We start from the raw sequence: 20,491 nt of genomic DNA, 5'->3' as shown, positions 1-20,491 counted from the left end.
TCCTCCCTCCAGAGAGAATCTGCCAGACAGGATGTGAGGTGACAGTGTGGCCCATGGAGGTTAGGGTGGGGTGTGGGTGGAAGTGTGTTCTTGTGCTCGCTACACGGTGACGACCAGAATACAAATTTCACTGAAAAGTCGGATCATTTTCGGAAAGTGAGGGTGAACACTTAGTTGCCATAGTGAAGGTTTGGGAATGCAGTATTTACCCACAATGGTAGGAAAACAAACACGCGTGTGTGTCTACATGGATAGACAGATGTACAAGGAATTGTGTGTGTGTGTGTGTGGTGTGTGTGTGTGTGGTGTGTGTGTGTGTGTGTGTGTGCGTGCGTGGGGTCTAATTCTCAAATGTTCACAATGGATGTCAGGCTAATTCTAAACCCTCTAACCCCCTAAACATCCACAGGAGACATCAGGTGTTGTTGATGTGACCTTTGACCCTCGTGCACACGTTTGCCTCGACGCACCCTCGTGCACTTCAAAAGGGCCCCTGATCAAAAACAAGCCTACTGACGGCCCTGGACTCGAGTACGGTGGCTGAGAGGCGTTCATGAAACATTGGAAAGAAATTTACAATTTAAGAGGAGTTTTACATTTTTACCAGGCAAAATGACAAAAACCGAACAAATTTGCTTTTTAAAAAGCAAATTAAAATGGGATAAATTAAATAAATGGATAAATTTATGTCGCAGAACAATTTTACCAGCAAATTGGACAAATTCGATGGGAATGGATGACGTTCATCCCGTTTTAGTCTATTTTTAGATGTAAATTTTGTTTGGGGGAAAAAGAGAAAAATGTTTTGAAATCGTGAATTTGCTTCAAACTTTGAACCCGTGTCCAGATAATTCCTCTGGAACAGAATCCAGCTTTAAGATTCCCGTTTTCATTTTTCCAGCCTGCTCCTTCGTACAAACCGGCTGGTTGACCAATAAAATAAACAAATGACCCCGTCTCCCCGTCGCCCGTCGCCCGTCTCCCTGTCGCCCGTCTCCCTGTTGCCCGTCGCCGTCCTCGGGGGTGGAGACCATGACTCAGCACTTTCACCAATCGATCCCTCTGGTTCTGCTCATGTGCGGGCGGATCGAAGACCCAGAATTCCAGATGGGCGGCTGTTTGTGCACAAATCTGTGCAAAAGGGGGCGGAAGAATGTGGATGTGCTGGCGCCATTTCTGATGCTGCTCCCGTCTATTTCCAGGATTGTTCAGAGCTTCTCTGTCGTCCTCCAAGAAAAACCTAAAACAGATGGTGCGCCCTCCCCCCATCTCTGTCTCGTATATCTGGACCTTTGTTTCTCTTCAGATACCAGACGTGGAGCAAAGCACATTTCAAACTGATTACCGGGCCGAAGAGTCCTAATAATGATATCAGAAGGTAGGAGAAGCTCTGAAAAAGCCCGTCTTCCTGGTCACCGGCCGGACCACCGTCCAAAACAGACGCCGCCAACATGAAGCGGAAAACCATCAAAACTACAAAATGATGGCGATTTTTTTTTTTTATCTCTGAGAAAATTTAATTGGCTTAAAAATTGCCGAAAAAACGAGGTCGTTCGCTCCTTTCTAGTTCAAACTTGTGGGGGAAAAGTTGATATCCATCATTTTCAACATATTTTTTTTTAAATTAGAGAAGCTGTAAAAGTGCAGGGAGACCAAGATCAAAGCAGGAACCAGAAAATCAAAGCCGTCATCAAAGAATCGGAGGATCAAAGCTGTTGGCACCTCAGTGATCAACCGCCTGACTGCGTAAAAGCTAACGTGTTTGCTAACGTGTTTGCTAGCGTGTTTGCTAGCGTGTTTGCTAGCGTGGTCTCACCTCCAGAGCCTTCCGCTTGTTGTTGAGCAGCTTGGAGATGTCCCGGGCGACCCGCTCCACCAGGTCCTTGGGGTTGTTCCTCTTGATCTCGAACTGACTCTTCTTTTCGTTATAAATCTGCGGGCAGAAAAGACAGAATCACACATCGGCTCCATCAGAGGCGCCACAGCGGAGCAGAAGCAGACGTTACGGCACCGTTAGCAGAACCAGCTGCAGTCCGACAACTGACTTTAACTAAACCCCCCCCCAACCCTAACCCTGTGTGGGGCAACACCTTCTATCATTTTAGCCCCCCAAAACAGGTGATGGACGATCACCCGCGACGGTTCCGATCCGATAACGCTAATTAAAATGACGATTTCCATCCCAGTGACGCCCCTTTATCACATCATATAATCAGTCAGGGATGTGCGTGTGTGTGTGTGTGTGTGTAAGTGTGTGTGAGTGGGGGGGGTCAGGTGGCGATCCCAGTACCATCAACTGGACCAGGACACACTGAAACGTTATATATAGAAGTAGATAATGTTCAGTAAGGAACTGTCCCAGATCCTGAGCATCTTTGTTTTTGGGGTGGGTCCAAAGTCCTGAGCACAACAGCGAGTTCTCGGGACACGATGGCGCGACCCCGGAGTCGCCCCCTGGTCCCGGCGGGGGCGCGGCGCCTGAACGAACCAGCCAGACGCCATTTTTTAAGTGGCGGCCGAACTTTCCTCCGCGGCGCGTTTCCCAGGTTTAGAATCGTGTCAAATGTGTTTTTGAGTCAATATTAATTCTCTGGAGTGCGGCGCCGTTGGGTCGGCCTCTCTGGGAGATTTATGATGGTCTGTCGGCACCTCACAGAGCTGCAAAACAAACCGCTCAAAAGCCACATCTGGCTGGTTCCTCCTTCGTGTACACAGGAGGCTGCTTTTTTCTTCCGAGTCAGTTTATTTATGCTAAAGAATTTTCCTGCGTATTTCTGCTTCCGCCATCACGGATATTTTTGTGCCTCGGTCAAACGGCCACTTTTGGAAAACGCAGGCTGTTCAAACGGGAAAAGAACGAGTCCGAAGAGCAAACTTTGTTATTTCCTCGCCGAGTTTCATCGGCTCCGTCTGCCTCTGTTATCTTTCCAATTCCGACCTGCGGCATCTAAACACCCCCCCCCCCCCCCCCCGGCATTTATCACCCCTAACATGTTGTATTTCCCTCTAACGTGAAGTTAAGCTAACCGGGTAAACAAGTGAGGCAGCCCAGACGGAGATACACCGGCCGCTAATGCGACGGGCGCTATCTGAGCGCTCAATCAGGCGAGGTCGCTATCGCTCGGCGCTAACATAACCTCCATGGCGGCTGCCAGATTGCAAAACCTCCTCAAAAGCCGCAGAGACTTCGCTAAAAAGCAAAGAAACATCCGCTTCTTTAACAACACGTTTATTTGGTTTGCGATTTTTTGGGGGTAGAAAAACACAATTTCCTTATTTCTGTTTTTTATTTGCTGTCTGAATCCACATTGAATCCTCAAATGTAATAAATATTCAGCTCTTAAGAGGAACTCTGCCTCTAGAATCACAAGTTTTGACAGAGAAAAGATTTATTTTTCAGCTGTTTACTTCCCGTAAAGGGTTTGACGCCAGAATTCCCCCCGGACCGTTTGTCCTCCGCAGCTACAAAGGACTTTATGCATTTTATATCGTGTGTTGTCACATTTGCAGCAGCACTGTGGATGTTCTGAAGAGGAAATAAGATGTTTTTACAGCAGCAGACAGAAGAACAGGACGGGACAACAGGAAGGACAAAGGCAGCCAACACAATGGGGTGTTCATCTCTCTGACAGGTAGCCCATAATAAGGCGTGAAACATGCAGGTGAGGCCGCCGTCTGCTCCGAGAGAAGACAGAGTCGTGCCGTCGGCCAGATGGAGCCGCAGCCCGGGGAGGAGGAGCAGCCAGCGGGCGGACTGACAGCACATGCTAATGTTGGGTTAGCCCCGTTAGCGAGAGGCTGGAGATGAGTGACCGTCGTAGCTGAAGGGCCCTCGCCACATCAGCCCGTCCGAAACGACGTTTGAAGGCGCTGGAGCTTGACTCGCTCAAAGGTAATGGGGCAGCGACAGGAGGAAAACAGCCCGGCGCCACGGCGGGCGGTTTGACTGATAATCATATGCGCAGCGCCAAAGCAACCACTTGTAGGTACTTAGGAACCAAAAATAGCAGGAGGGCGAGAGTCAGAAGGCGCTTACGCACATGAAACACGCAGAACCTATAGGACTCCAGTGGAAAAAAGGAAAAGCTTGGAAAGGCTTTGATGTCTTTGAAACGCATTGTGTTTCATCTGTTAGCTGCGCGGCTGTGATGCACCGACAGATTTAGCCTCGTCGCCACACAGGAAATGAGGAGCGGTGGCTCCGCACCGTTGAGTGCCTCTGCCAATCGTCGCCAATATGCTTCCTCTGAGTGTCGGCGTTGCCGAGCGCACGCCGAGTGACGCTCTTGCTAACACGCGCTCTCACACCCGCCTAACGTCCCTTCAGATGTCGCGCTCGGGCTGCCGTCACCAGGCGCCGTTAGCGCCTCTCTGGGCGCCAGGCTCCGAACGCCAGCGTAAACACACAGATGGGGAGGCAGAGGGCGGCCGCGCAGCAGAAAATTACTGTTAAAACGTGCTAATCGGACTCACGCGGCTCCTCACTTCGGAGAAATCCACTGCGTTCGGCTTTAGCGGCGACGGAAAGAACGCCGGCACGCTAGCAAAGCTCAGCCCTGTCGTTTATGATCTCGATGTTGGTCTGTCATTAACGCCGTCGCTCAAAGTCAAACCGGTGAGGCCAAAGACCTCTGTCTGGATCTGCCATCTTCTATAAAAGCTTATTTATGTGTTTGCTGGGAGCGCTGGCGCTCTCTGCTAGCACTGATGTTATTGTCTGTGAGACGGGGGCGCTTATCTCGCAGCGATAGGCCGTGTCTGGCAGCCGCGGCGTGAAGTCTGACAGAGACGGATGTGGCGTCATTAAGAAATATTAGTGGGTCCCAACTTCCCAGACCGAACTTCTGAAGAGTTCAGCACGAGATGAGGGAGGAGCAGGCAGAGGATTCTCAAAATTTAAGGTCTCCAGAAGAAGAAAACTGGAACTGTGAAGCTTTTCTTGTCCCAAAGGAGCCAGAGACAACAAGAGGAACTCGACATCTGCGAGTCCATCATGTTAAAATTACGTTAAAATTAGCGGCAACTGCTCATTTTCTAAAAAATTAGCAACCGTGGAAGGAAATACCCTTTACAAAAATGTCTGTTTTGCTCCGTGTTAATTATTAGTGATGTGAGCTGATGTGATGTGGACGTCGTCATCTCGCCGTTCTCTCCCTCCTCTTGGCTTCCAACACATGCGCGTCAGCCATCATAAGATCCCAAAGCAGCTCAACAGCAGCACACACAGCAGCACACACAACCTACTGAATAATGTCACGGAAATTAAAGCGATGCGTTGGTGCTAAAGTGGGAGGTCAACAATGTTAACTGGAATAAAGCTGCTGCTTTTGTCGCAGGACGGAAGACTGAACTTCCCAGTTTGAACGTTTCCGCGTGAAGCAACGGCGATGCTATTCATGCGGGTCCTGCAGGATTAGCCCAATGCTTGATGATGCATCCGAGGCTAACTCACCCACACAACAACAATAGAGTCACACATCACAGCACAGCACAGCACGCTCGTCAAAGAACCCTGTCGGAAAACTGAGACGACAAACGTTGCTATAGGAAGGGTTAGCATAATTATTTGACGAGGAGTGAGAAGATATTGACACGGCACGTTGCAGAGGTAGGGACCCTGCTGGCACAGGGAATGAGCCAAACCTAACGATATATAGATAGTAACGGTGCTAGCTAGCTACTGGGCAGTAGTGGTCACCTTAGCAGCATTATGGCAATTAAAAATACAGCGGTGCTAGCTTAGCTTCCCATGGAAAGAAAGGTTCTAAATATTTTATACACAGCAACCACGACGCCTTCAGGCGCTCTAAAACTTTGGAAGTTGATATCCAAGATCTAACTGTCTGGTTCCCCCTATATTTACGGATGCTAGGCCACCGCAACAGGATATGAGGCTTCCCGCACAATGCAAGCTAGGAAGCTATCGGGGTGCTCGTCACAGGAAACAAAAGATCGGGCTAAATATTTACACACACACACACACACACACACACACACACACACACACACACACACACACACACCCTTCGGGAGTGTTTGAGATTAAAGAGAGGAACAAACAAAAACATGACATGAAGGGGGGGCGCAGCGGTTTGGCATTGCTAACACTATCAGAGGGATTGTCAAGCGGTGATATAAACAGGTCGGTACCGGGGAAAGCAAGCAGCGCCGCAGCGGAGCGTGTTAGCGAACGCCCCGAGAGGCCCGGCCCCTCCCAACCTGCCGTCAGAGCGCCCGCGACTCAGCGGTTGGATCACCTTCGTGGCATGGCGCCGGCCAACAGGCAAACAGGAGCAGAAGCAGAAGCAGAGATGTGCCCCCCCCCCACAGACACACACACACACACCCACACACACACACACACACACACCCACACCCACACACACCCTCTTTCCTAACACTATTTGTCTTTTAGACAGAGATAAACTGCAGCCTTTTTATTAACTTGCTGCCGGTGGTGAATTGGGTTTTTCCCCACCGTCCAGAACTCCCCCCCCCCCCCAGACACCCCCCCATCCCCCTCCAGTCTCACCATCCTCCTTTATTTTTAATTTCCTCACCGCGTCTCGGTTCTGCCCCACAAACACCCCTTCGTGCCCATTTCCTCCCCGCTTCCCTCTCAGAGGAACTTTTTGCCGTCTGCTTGTTTCTGTGTTGGGGGGGGGGGGGGCTCCGCTCCTTGTGGCGTCTCATCCGTGTCCTCCTCGTTCCCCTAATTGACGCGCTCCTTCCACACCACGGAGGGAGCCCGGCACCCGTCCATCAGGCTCGCCGCCGGCGCAGCCATGGAGACGAGGCGAACGCGTCCTCATCGGGAGATTCAGAACTATGAGGGGAGACGGGACGAGACGCTGGGAACAACTGCAGCTCCTCAGGTTTGGAAAACAGCCGGCACGGTGGCGCCTCCCCTGGGGGGGGGCACATGGCGGCGCCTCCCCGGGGGGGGGGGGGGGGGCACATGGAGGCGCCACTCTGAAACCGGCAATTATGGCTAAAAACGGGTTTCTGTTGCGCCGTCGATCAACTATCGATTCGACTGCACTCAGGTTTCAGGTCATTGCTCAGGCCTGGACCTGGACTTCCAATCCTGGACTCCTGGACCTGGACTTCCAATCCTGGACTCCTGGACCTGGACTCCTGGACCTGGACTTCTGGACTTCTGAATAACCGACTCCTCCTCGTTCTGTCCGTCCCTGTTCTCCCATCTGGGGGCTGAGCTCACACCTAGTGACAGTTACTATGACAGCCATTTTGTTCTGACCCACTTATCTGCGTCTCACCACAGGCGGTGGAGGGGGGGGGGGTTGGGTTGGGGGGGGAGACAATTTCAACTCTCCCTGCAGATTACGTTCCAAACCTCCCGGACTGAATATTTAACCCTCCCACCTTTTGATAAGCACCACGTCCTGCGGGCTCCGCCCCCCCCACCCCCCCCCCCCCCCCCCCACACACACACCCCCCCACCGATGGCGGAGGCGCTTCCTCCTCCAGCCGCCGCCGTCTGATGGCGGCTGTGTGCTATTAAAGCGGCTCCGTGCTAAGTCATTACACGCAGAGCTTAGCCTAATTACACTCAGACCCCCCCCCCCCCCATGGGGTCACTTGTCTGAGAAGAGACAGCTACACCAGAGATAAGGGACAGAGGGAACGAGGGAGGGGGCGCGACCTCGCCAGTGTTGACTGGCGGCCGCGGGCGGAGCGGCGTCACTCGCCAACAGGTCCGCCAGAGAGGGAGAGGAAACCGTCCTCCATGTTGAACATCCCTGCCAAACCTGCTGTTGCCATGGAAACCTCCCACTTAATGACCGGTAACAAAGACCAACCTGGGGGGGAGGGGGGAGGGGGCGCCGAGAAGGGGATCCTGACAGAGAGGGATGGCGAGGGAACGGCGGAGATCTCGTGAAACAAAAGACGCCATTTAGCATCGGAGGACGGCGTGATGATGTCATCGTGGAAATGAGCGCTAACTTCCTTCTGTCCAGCAGATCCTGATTCATGCTGCTCCGCTCCAGCGGGGACGGAGCCTCGGAATGCCAAAGTTCCCTGAATCTAATGCGGGAAAGAGAACTTTGGCCCGGCTCAATAATCATCATTTGGACAAAAGCGGAGGGACAAGAGGACAGAACGCACACGCAGCGTCTCACCGCACCGGATGGGGACACTTCCGTCAATCACAATTCCCGATCCCAGCCGGATCCAATCCGTCGCGTCCCAAAGTCGTTCATTAGGCTCTGTGGCGTTTGAAGACTCGTGGACGCTCAGCGACCCCGAGAGTCCAAAACACTCCCGGAGGACACGGATTTGTCCTCTGAAGTGTGTGTGGGAGCAGCGATCAGAGGCACCGTGGAAACACAGATCAATGCAGGAGATGACACGTGTGTGTGTGTGTGTGTGTGTGTGTGTGTGTGTGTGTGTGTGTGTGTGTGTGTGTGTGTGTGTATAATAGGTAATATATATATAATAGGTAATATATATATAATAGGTAATACGCACGCACACGCGCACACACGCACACACACACACACACACACACACACACACACACACACACACACACACACACACACACACACACACACACACACACCAAATGTATATTATTGCTGACACTGCTGCAAATGTGTAATTAGCGAGAGTTCATTGTTTAATTGCTTTAAGTGTAGATACGATGGTTATTATGGGATTACTCTGCAGAGCATCATCACTCCTCTATGAACTGGTCAGCAGAGCAGAAGGGAGCAGCTCAGTGGGGGTTCTGATCATCATTTAGATGTATTTTTATACTTGGCTGCGCTAATGCGCCGCTTCATGGTCGGCGCTCATTTGGCTCTGATCTACGTCTGCAAATTTACATTTAAACGTCTGCGAAGTTCCAAACACTCCTCTTAATCCGGCCTCATTCTTCAGGAAGTCTGATCACACGTTTCACGGCTAAACTCGTCTCTACTGGAAACACGGCTTCATTTAAGACATCTTAATCAAGAGCCGCCCTCATTTTCTTTAATAATAACAACAATAATAATAATGTTTGCTGGATTATAGGATGTGAGCACAGACAGGCTGGAAGCTGCTGCAGCATCTGAGAATATTGTTGTTACTGACACTTTAAATCAAGGAGTTGCAGCCTTTACTGTGAAAAGAGCCCTTTGTGACTCCTCTCGCTTCAAATAACCTTCACCTGGAGCCACAAAAACACCTATTTTTCCCTAAAAATGAAGATAAAGCAGCGTATTAGCTTTGATTTTAGTTGCATTTAAGAGAAAAGAACGACACTTAGGTGCATGAATCACATTCTACTCTCAATTTTGACGACTATAACGAAGGAAATCTAAACCAAATACATGTAAAGAGGAGGAAAAAGAAAACACAGGCATGCATAGACCCGCGTTAAAATAAAACGTAGGACCGTTGATGAGTCCGAGGAGCCTCGCCCGGCTCCAGAGTGTCAGTGAACGCACCACGATGTAAATCCCATCCAAAGTAAACAGACCTATGTCCCCCAAACACCACCTCTTTGTAGAACAGTAACATCATCTGTATCACACACACACACACAACACACACACACACCACACACACACACACACACACACACACACACACACACACACACACACACACACACACACCCGTTCAGCTGAGTGCAGATGAATAATTCAGGAGGGAAATTTACAGCCAGCTTTCATCAGGAGCAGAGATGTTGGTCTGTGTCTGAGGACTGTGGGACGGGTCCCTGACTAAAACCACCCAATGATCCATTAGAAAATGATCCGTTATTGACAGAAATAAACGACTCCAGAAATCGTTCTGAGATTAAGCCGGGGAGCCCGTAATTGCTTCCTGCAGGACTCCAGACACCAGCGAGCGTGGCTGATGTTAGCATGTGGCTGATGTTAGCCTCCTCGCCCTGTGTTTACAGAGCAACTCACGTGAGGGCTAAGTCAGTGCCCCCCCCCCCCCCAAGTGAGATTAGGAGACTGTTGGCAAGGGAGGAGATGCAAAAAGAAAAGAGGAAAAGTTGAACACGGGTTGTGTTTACAGCCCAAACATGTGACGGGTCCATATGGGCTGTGAACACAACCTGTTGAGGGAGGCGCCCACCTGGAGCCCCGTGGAAACATTAACAACAGCGCCGTCAAAGCTTTGGCCGTTTATCTCCATCTGTCAACAGCCGTTTCAAGTCAGAACTGAAGCTGAAATTAGCCCCGTTCAGGCTGCTCAGGGGGCCGAGCGCACGGCGGCGGCGGGCCGCTAGCCGCTGTTTTCATGGCAGCGAGTGTGTAAAAACGCACTGGGCCCAGTTCTGGCTGTGACGTGTCCGCCCACTGGAGCCGGCAGCTGTCACACGCAGGACTTTTCCGTGCACGCTTCGCCTCTGACAGCAAACCAAACACACGTTTTGCTACAGCGCTGCTGTTGGATTTCGAAGCTCCCAAATATTTAGGAGCTCTAAATGTGAGACGTCTCTCACCAGACGTGAAAGTGGCCCAAATCCGGTTCCAGGAAGCTAATTCGATGGGTGTCTTGCTGTGGTGGGACAGGCCCGACCCCTCTGCCTGTCTGCTGCGTCCCAGTAACGACTGGTGCTAACGGGGGGCTAATGAGAGGGGTCCGATTAGCTCCTCTAATAAATGAAGAGTGGCCCTGGGTGCTCTAAAAAACTGGATTCTGGCACATTTTCAGAGGGAAACGGTCCTCCAAAAAGGTCACTCGTGCGTGGTTACCCGGCAACGTCTAAAGAGACGGCGGTCACCTGAAAAGGCGTTTGATGGGGACGCCAAAAATACACAACGTGATGCTTCGCCTCCGCCGACCAGAGGACCCGGCCGCCATCGCACGAGGTTCTAATCAGCGCACAGCTCATCGCAATCACCCACGCAAATGGACGCCGCCGCGCTCTTCGCCGCCATTTCCATCGCTCTCCCCTTCGTCTGCGTGATCGTCGCCGTTGAATCACGCCGGCGGGAAATTGAGCCTGGTCAGATCGATAAATACAACATAAAATTAAATTAGCTGCCGAGAAAACGCGAAAATGAGCGTTTGGAGACAAAAGGGAGCGGAGCGGCGTCCAGGCCGACCAATCGAACGCCACTTTCCTGGGATGAAGGGGGGGAGGGGACACGATTCCAGCCATGGAAATGAGTTCCATGTGCTTTGATGTGTGACCTCACTGCACCGTGTGTGTGTGTGTGTGTGTGTGTGTGTAATCAAGGCGAAAGTGGCGTCCTGTGATGAACACTCTGATGGAGACGCACAACTGACCCGCTTTTGTGGGTAAAAACCCGCGTCCTGCCCTGGCGCCCCCCCCCCATGACAGGGACGCTCCACACCTTCACCTCGCCGCCACCGTTTGAAGTTTTATCTCCTCTGGAGGGTGGTGATTGGGCGCGTGGCACCGCTCCATCTGTTCACTTCGGCACGAAGCGGGCCGCGCGAGTTTGGTGCTGCAGAAATGGGAAATTGCGAATGTCCCCCCCCCCCTCCACACGCGGGGTTAATTCAAACCCCCTTTGATGTCTGCGTGTGTGTGAAATGAGCTGCTGGTCCAGAGTTCACACGAAACACAGGCCACGCGCGCACTGGCCTGCACACGTGCTTATTACGCACACACACACACACACACACACACACACACACACACACACACACACAACACACACACACACACACACACACAACACACACACACACCACACACACACACACACACACACACACACACACACACACACACACACACACGAGGAGACGCCAGGGCCGGTTCAAACGCTCCGCTCCTATCGCACGCTGCAACGCATCAAACCGGCGGTGAAGGCTCAACTTTAGTGTGTCAGAGAGTCTTAAATCCTTTGTACTCTTCTGGATTTAACTCCAGAGCATCCGCAAACACTCACTCACACGCCATCCGCGTCCACGCCACAATGGAGGCTAAGCTGCCTGTGAGCAAAACAGACTGCCGGCTTACCCACAATGCCTATGTAAAACAGACGCCGCCGCTATACGGCAGCGAGGTGGAGGGAATGCTGACGGAACAACCGCGGTCAAGGGGGCTATTTTTAGCTCGGGAACATGTTGTCTGATTGATTTCCGTCCTCTGCAGGGACCAAATGTGCAACGGCTAAAACGTATATGACAAAGTGGAGTTTACCGGGAGAGATCAGCCGAGCGCCGTTTCCAAAAATACCATCGATGAGCTTATGTAAGCGTCATCCTCTCAGACCAGCTTCAGGATAAATGCGCTTTTCTGTATTTCCATGTCAACGCGAGTCAATAAACTACTGATCGGTATCTTAATTTTACTAGGAACACACACACGGGTTCAACATTTACATTAAATGTGTGCAATTGGCTGCTTGTTTTATTAAATGGTTGAGTGTGTTTTGTGGCCTGCTTGTTGACCTTTAAGAGGAACGTTTTCCCAGCAGGAGAGCGCAGCTGGCGGCTGGATTCAGGAAGATTCCAGATTTTTTTTTTTTCCTCTGGAAAAATGGGCAGTTAAGGTGAGCGTTGACGCTGCAGTCCCGACGCCTGCAGTCAGGTGGCAGTAGAGAGCCGCCGCCCTGGTGGAAAACGAAGGAGCCTGTTGAGAGCCACCCACCGCTGAGGCAAGCCAATTAAAGTTATTGAGAAGTGTGACCAATCAATCACAGGTGGAGGAGGAAGAGAAGAACGGGAGGACAAAGCCTGGGAGATCTCCGACACACCCCACCTCTCTACCCGGGAAAAAAAAAAAAAACACCGCTTCGCAGGCAGGCCAGCACTCCCTCTGCAGTGGAATGAATAAAGCACTTCACACCTGGAATTTTCTAGGGCATCGTGCCACTCCACATTACCACGCAAACACTCAGGGAACTGTTCCCATAATTCTTTTTCCCTCTGTCAGGCACATATAGTTCCAAAGACAGGTAATGCCCTCTCAGGAACATCAAACAGGAGACTGGGGGGGAAAAAATTATGCAAGCATCACGAGCAGGCACACACCCACACACACACACACACACCCACACACACACACACACACACACACACACAGCAAATAATACCAAGATGGAGGAGAAAAGATTTGCAGCGTAGGCAAAATAAAGCATCTCCCTCTGACAGGACTGAGCTCCAGCAGGGCTCTAATCCTATTTTGACACATAATGCTATATTGTCTTCTTTTAAGGAAGTGCAAGGCCTTCTTTTACCCCCCACCCCACCACATACACACACATAAAGGCAGTGTTGGCTTGAATGTGTGTGTTTTCTATGAACTCAAGAAGCAACAGTTACACAAATTATGCTTCTCTAATGGACGACAGCAAATTACTTTGGAGACGGATGGATCATCATCGGGTTCGGGGTCTGTTTTGGGGACCCTGATGAAATAAATATAGCACTCCCGGAGCCCTCATGCATATTTAATTAAAGACTTCAGCGTGAGCAAACAGGGGTGTGTATCCATGCATGCACGAGGACCTGTGGGAAATTTAAAACCAGACACCAAACTTGAGGCGTCCTGTAAACTTCCCATCCTGCAGAAACAGCCAAAAAGGTCACATGGAGGGAGATAATGGTGGCGAGTGGGAGATGATGGAGAGGTGGGGGGGGCGGGAAAACGCGCTTTAGCACTCCTTAAAAGGAGTGGCTGCTCCTGGTGGGGGGAGGGAGAGCGGAGTCTTCCTGTAAACCCTCCACGGACGAGCGGCTATTAAATAGAGAAACAAATGGCTGTGATCATCGTCCACTGATGGATCAGCACATTAGAACTGGGGGAGGATCTGAAGCTGACATCAGCTCGAGTGTGTGTGTGTGTGTGTGTGTGTGTGGTGTGTGTGTGTGTGTGTGTGTGTGTGTGTGTGTGTGTGTGTGCAGCAAGAGGAATGTTGTCTATAGAGCTCAGAATTTGATGTAGATTATTGGAAATGTCTGCAGTCAGCAGTGACTAAATCCAGCAGAACCGTTCAGAACCGACCAGCCAGGCAGGACCAGCCAGGCAGGACCAGCCTGGCAGGACCAGCCTGGCAGGACCAGTCTGGCAGGACCAGTCTGGCAGGACCAGCCTGGCAGGACCAGCCTGGCAGGACCAGCCTGGCAGGACCAGCGAGGACCGGCTGCGTCGGCAACTGTTTAAGGCAACTGGAGTCCAACAGCGGTGCATCACATCATTAAAGGGGAGCATTAATTGCAGCTAACGAGGAGCCAACGCAGGATGAGAGTCTTAAAGACTCTGACGCCTTTAAGGGAACTAAAACTGAGGCTCATGAAAACTGGATGAGACCTGCAGCCTTTCATTTTCCCGGCCTGCTCTCAGATGCAGGCCTATTGATCCGCATCGCTCTCAGGTTTCCAGTAATCAAGAGTAGCAGGAGGCAGGTGGAGAGGGGGCAGATGGGGGCAGACGGGGGCAGATAGAGGCAGGCGCTTCCTCGCCGTAATCAAGTCAGCGACGTCAGTCACGTCTCCTATGCTGAATTATTTATGTCATTGGTGTCTGATTAGACTAATCTAACCGTGTCTGAGAGTTGAAATTGACAAAGTTCCACCAGCTCATGGAGACGTTCCTTAATGGGATGGGGGGGGGTGGGGGGGGTTCAACTGCCTTCACTCCGCTAATGTTAAGTAAAGCCGCTCGTTCGCAGCATCCAACCGCGTTTCCTCATTTGTTTTGTGTGAGGCGATCTGGCCTTTAAAGGTCAGATAACTTTGTCAAAATAGTTCAAATATTTAAAAACGAGATGGAAGGAAAAGGCCAGAACTAATCAAACTCTCTCCACCATCTCGCTAATCTGTGATCTCGCTCTTAATAAATACAATAAAAGCAAGGAAAGCTTCCAAACCTCCTTCCAGTCGTGAGTCATTTCAGGGAAATAAAGCTCAATAAATACGATCCATCTTTAATCGGAGAGTGCGGAGGCTCGTCAGGTGCACTTATCAAACCGGTTTTTTGGGACCGCGTCGCCGTGCACACATCTTATCCCCCCAGGATCCATCGACCAACCATCATTTAAACCGGAGCCGTCCAGACCCGGTCCTCAAGGGCCGTAATCCAGCCGGGTTTTCTGTCCTACCAGGCAGAAAACCGCTTTGACGAGGACAGCAGGACTCCAGGTCAAACGTCTCCCTGGTAGGACAGAAAGCCCAGAAAATGGTGGTAGTCTCTTTTCTCCCCCTCCAGACCCCCCATGGTGTCCATCCCAGTGGTCACTGGGCAGGAAGACACCCAATTCAGATCCAGGCGGGAGTCGAACCCAGGACCTTCTCGCTGTGCCGGGACTAAGCTGCACAGCATGGAGAGCGAATTGACTTGATAATAAACAGGACAGGACGGGCTGCTCCCGGTCAATCCATAACACATTCACATATTTCCCCTCCGACTCCCCATTAGCGCATTTGTCGGGAAAAACAGCGTTTCTTCGCCTTCCACTCTTCTCTCCACACGGCGCAAACTTAAAAAACAATTTACACACCCTGCATACTTTTTTTTTATTATTTCGGCCCCCGAGAAGAAGAACTTGTTGAGGAAGAGGGCGCAGGGGGAGGCAATCTTGTTACCAGACGGCGTAGCCCTGGGAAGATTTGATCAGACGCACGTACAGAGAGAGGCATCCATTTAGAAAATGGCTTTTCCAGACACGCTGGGCCATTTAGCACACTCGATGACGACTTCTGTTTGGGGACGTGATGAATGTTCTCTGCCGCCCGCTGTGAGCGCACGGTCAGCCCGGCGCACATATGCACACAAAGCTGTGTGGGCGCCCGGCGCGGGACGCGGAGGGGACGGCGCCGCGTTGTTCAGCCTGCGGTGAGCAATTACTTAAAATCCACAAACCGAAGGCCTGCTGAGCTCGAGGGAGACACTCGCCCCACCTACAAAAGGCTAAAAATGATCTCTGCGCTTTGATTTACACAGAGTGAGCGTATTGCGCACGTCTGCCCGGTATTCCCTAATGGTAAATAACCTTTAAGCCGGCACAAGTCACTTCTCTCTCGCTGGGATCCATCAGCGTCGCCGCTGTGTTGACAGTGATGGCGATCGCCACCGTTATTAATGCTGCGGCGGGCGGCACGGCGGCCGCATGACTCACGCTCCATCATGCTGTAATAGTAAAGCATTTAGCTCGGGATGAATTGCGAATCCCCGGGAGCGCCGGGAACACGTGGCAGACGCGGTGAAATGGTGTCAATCGCGCCCAGATGGAGCGTCTGCTCAGCAACGACGCTAACAATGATGCTAACGCAGAAAACAGGAAAAAGTGGGGTGTTTTGGTTTTCACTTTAAATGCTGTCTCACACATAAACTCACCCTGGTTCTTCTATTGCTGTGAGGACTTTAATAGACATTCTAGTGCCCAGCTCCCTACTTTAACCACCCCTCCTGACCTTTAACCCGTCTAACCTCAAACACCCCTTTCAAGTCATGAGGACAATCCAACAGGTCCTCACATCCCAAAAACATCCTCACCTTGTTCAGAGTGTATTTTGGTGCTCAGTGTGCACCAAGTATAAAACTCACACACACCGAGTTGTGTAACCCCGACCAGTGAAACCCGGCTGATCAATAATGCAGGCGAGCATGGCGCGGCGTGCACAACGCTGACGTCAACTTACCGATCTCATCTGCTGAGTGCCGGTGACGTGCTGCAGAACCTTATCCAGCTCCTTCTCAATGCGGCCGGCCCAGTGCATCATCCTGAAAAATAAAATTAGACACGTTCAGCCTGCCTCACTCGACGTTATCGCCCCAACGCACCTCCGAGGCTCGCGTGTGACGGAGCGCGTTTGTAAGAGACCTTGACAGAAAGAATCCCCCACATCTCCGCGTCTCTCTCACCCGCGTCAAGCTGACAGACTCTATCTGGGCCGCTACCTGGAAGTACCCCGGATTCTGGTTCAGTCGTCAGCTGCTTCCCCATCAGGAAGCGCAGGCTGACCCTGACAGGCCCGTCGGCTGGTGTGACCGTCTCTGCTGCGGTAAAACTGCCCCAGTCTGACAGAAACGCACGCTAAGCAGGAGCTGATCTACTATTTGCTGAAGCCAAGTCTGGAATTACAGGATCATCACGTATCCCGGCCGGCAGCAAATGACTCGACGGGTCGATGTTTTCACTAGATAACTTCAAAACCAGTCAAGGCCGACGTAAAATCTGTTACACGTCAGCCGAGCAAACTCTGTCACGCACCATCTTTTTTCCTTTAAGCAGCCAGCAGACGGCTAATCAGTGGCATCAGCAGCCCCGCACAGCCGTTATTTGTCTTCTAATATGATGATGGAGGCAAATGTCATCTTAAAATGTCAGATTTTCTCAGAAGACAGATTTATTAAACAGCTCGGATCTGCCCGGCTGTGGCGACCCGTGATCACAAAGCCGGGGCACATCGGGAGGGCGGCGGCGGCGGCACGCACCGGCGGCGTTTGCAGGGACGAGATCAGGGGAAATCAAGTGTGGGGGGGGGGGGAAACCGGGCTGCACGGAGCGGGGAGAGGCTACAAAAAAGGTCACCTCCGTGTGATATGAAGGCGAGGGTGGAGTGAGAGAAGAGGAGAGGAGGAGGCCTTGATACTAACACTGAAGGACAATACCTCCGCCGCAGGCCTCACACACTCCTTATGCAACTTCATTAGTCTACAGTCACACACACGTACAGCTAACACACTCGCAGGCTCCTGTAGGACGGCAGCATCAAGCTAAATACAATTGGCTCAGTTACACTTTGTGATTCTATCTCATTCGTCACCTAAACTTGATAATCATGTTTCTTTTACGATGATAATATCAATTGGCTAATTGGCTGAAGCCCACATGGATAAACCAATAGCTGTGTGAACCATCATGGCTTCAAACACACACAATAAATTTAATAAACCACAGTGGCGGCACAGGACGCCTGACACTCACCTGAAGGTCATGCAGAAATCTCCTTAAAAAGGTACAGCTTTGTGATGGATTCATTTTAAATTAAAGAAGAGAAAAAGGTTGTTTTTTTTACATACCTGCCCACATTTCAGGTATCATTGAAGCTAATAAAACTATATTTAGCACACCGTTGGTCAGGTCTCCTCCACGCCCCTCAGAGAAGAACCATGAAAACACAACTTACACAGCAAATTTTACATAAATACCAAACAACCAGCAATGGAAATGCTTTTAGGGTTGTCACATTTAACAGTATTTAAATGTATCTCTTTAACAGCTTTAACAGTAAGAGACACAGTGACACGAACTTTAATTCAGTGGCTGAAGTCAAGGAAAACAGCTTAAAAAGAGTCATTTCCTCTGTAAACAAGCTGTGGGGGCAGCGCGCAAACAGCACCTGGACGGCTCCAAACACTCACTGAGCGCATGCTTGCTGACAAAGATCTATGAAAGTCGCTTTAAATACCTCGAAAATACTCCAGCCTGATCTGGCGGCTTCGTCTTTTGCCCGCAACAGCTCGATTTGACCCGGAACAGAATGACAACACGTGGATCCGGGCTGGATCGGCGCGAACACACCTGAAACTTTCACCTGAAATTATGTCCAAACCAGAGGCGTCCAGTTTCAAACGCTAGCTCATCCGGCCGTGCGGGACTCCGGAGTCCGGCCTCCCTGCATCCATCACGCGTAAACGGCATCTTCAACCACACGCGAGCGTAATAACGCGCCATCGTTATTTGGATGGCTGGTGAATTATTACTCGGCTGCCCTATTTGTATCCCGAATCTGGCCATGACACATTCAAGGAGGTTGTGGAGAGTAAATACCAGCGGCCACCACTGCCGAAACATCAACATGCGCGTTAGAAGAGTGCCGTTAAAAACGCAGCGTCCCTCTGCGGGGCCACCTGTCCCCGATCCGCGCACCCTTACCGGGGTTATGCCCCGACAGCTAAGGGTACTTACGTGTAGTGCTGTGGGAAGAGGTGGGTCCCGTCGATCGGCGAAGAGACCAGTATGAGAAGTACAGTTTGGACTGCGAGGAGGCAGAAAAGCCCGCACGGCTGCGCGCAGATCGCCATTTTCCATTAAATATTCAAGAAACTGGGGTAAATAAGAGAAGGACCGGAAGGACTATTTCTCCCGTGGCCGAGCTAAGAATAACCGAGTTCCAGAGGAAAAGTGAGTGGTGGGAGGTGATGCTCGACGGAGGCTGCCGGACGGTTCAGTGGGCAGAGGGGGGAGAGGTCTGGCAGCTGAGGAGATGTGGATCAGGGTGATGAAGATGCTGTGTCGCTGACGCGCCTGTCTGCCGCTGCCTGTGTGCGCACTCGCTGCTGTCCTCCCTCCCTCTTCGCCGCCGCCGCGCACATTTGCTTCTCTGCTCTCCCACTCTCCCCCATGTAACCAGCGCACGGAGTCATGCTGTCCGCAGCGGGAGTCGAGCGCGCCCATCCGGACTTTCAAAATAAAACCACCGACCGCCGTCGGCCCTAATTGGTGCGTGTGCGGGCGTGCTTGGTCTTTCTGAAATGCTTCATCGGGGTTGCAGGTCTTTCACGAAACATTCAGAGTCAGAAGAATCTATTTTGCAACAAATATTAGAATCAGAAACACTAAAGGGTGATCTTCGGGGCGCTTTACACCCTCCGAACATTGGTTTGAAGGTTTGCGTTACGAGGTTAGTTTTATTTTGAAGGTAATGGGAGCTGACATCCTGTATTTATGCAGTCTTGTCATTGGCACTGGAAGGAGCCGCTGGCACAGGCGGCCCTTCCACCGTTCGCTGCGCCCGTTCCTGGGCGTCAGGCGGGGGCGCGCATCAGGCCACCTCCTCCTCTTTCTCCTCGCGTCCACGTTCCAGCCGCTAATACGGCGGATTATAAGCAGAATTCGGGGCTTTATGTCGGGTAATTAGAAGCGGAATATGTCAGTGTAAAAATCTGGATATAATCCTGCGCGACGCCACTCTGAAGTGTGTTTCTGTGCGTCAATAAGCGTTTAAACAAAGCCAAGGAGAAATAATAACCTTATTCCGGGGGGAAATGTCTGTTCCATGCTGCCTTGCGCCATTTCGTGAGCCAGGAAACAGAATGATAATGAGATGGCAATGATTATCTGTACACGAGTCAGATGTTCACGTCAAATCCAAATAAGAAGCAGAGCGCTGAGACTTCGGGGTAAATCCAATTCAGCATGAAGGGTTGGATACCTCCCCCCCGTCACCCGTGCGTGCGCGCTCTTTTCCTCGATTATTTCCAACCTGAGGGCACCTTGTGGCACATCTACACCTGTAAACAGAGACATTTTTCCGGCTCTTCCTTGTGATTCAGCCTCGCTCTGTATTCCAAGTGCATTTCTGCCCCCGCAAACCAGACATTTGCAGAATATGGAGGACAGGTGCGCGCTGCTAGGTGCTCCCCAACTTGTCTTCAAGTTACCCCCCAGCCCCCACCCCGTGCGTGCATCTGGGCATATTTCATGACCACAGGCAAAAGCTGTCGGCCTGGTGACAGCCGTGTCCTTGCTTCAGTCAGTCAGCAGGAGACACGCAGGTGCTCCGGAACAGAGCCACGCACGGCTCTCTGCGGGGT

General features: G+C 51.4%; 1 protein-coding gene across 3 annotated transcripts in view; it reads right to left on the bottom strand.

Annotated features, from left to right (window-relative positions):
* Positions 1-19,318, bottom strand: part of cacna2d2a (calcium channel, voltage-dependent, alpha 2/delta subunit 2a) — an 80,696-nt gene extending 61,378 nt beyond the window's left edge. For all 3 annotated transcript variants that reach the window (XM_057031373.1, XM_057031374.1, XM_057031375.1), the window contains exons 1-3: positions 18,864-19,318; positions 16,591-16,672; positions 1,817-1,933 (exon numbers count right to left, since the gene is read on the bottom strand). In XM_057031373.1, the coding sequence (XP_056887353.1) occupies positions 1,817-1,933; positions 16,591-16,672; positions 18,864-18,979 (315 nt within the window). In that variant the 5' untranslated portion in view covers positions 18,980-19,318. The remainder of the gene's footprint in view (positions 1-1,816; positions 1,934-16,590; positions 16,673-18,863) is intronic.
* Between the last annotated feature and the right edge of the window lie 1,173 nt (positions 19,319-20,491).

Source organism: Takifugu flavidus, chromosome 4, assembly GCF_003711565.1.
Source record: "Takifugu flavidus isolate HTHZ2018 chromosome 4, ASM371156v2, whole genome shotgun sequence".
Lineage (NCBI taxonomy): Eukaryota > Metazoa > Chordata > Actinopteri > Tetraodontiformes > Tetraodontidae > Takifugu > Takifugu flavidus.
The sequence above is the reverse complement of the archived record's forward strand: the minus strand, read 5'-3'. Positions and strand labels throughout refer to the sequence as shown.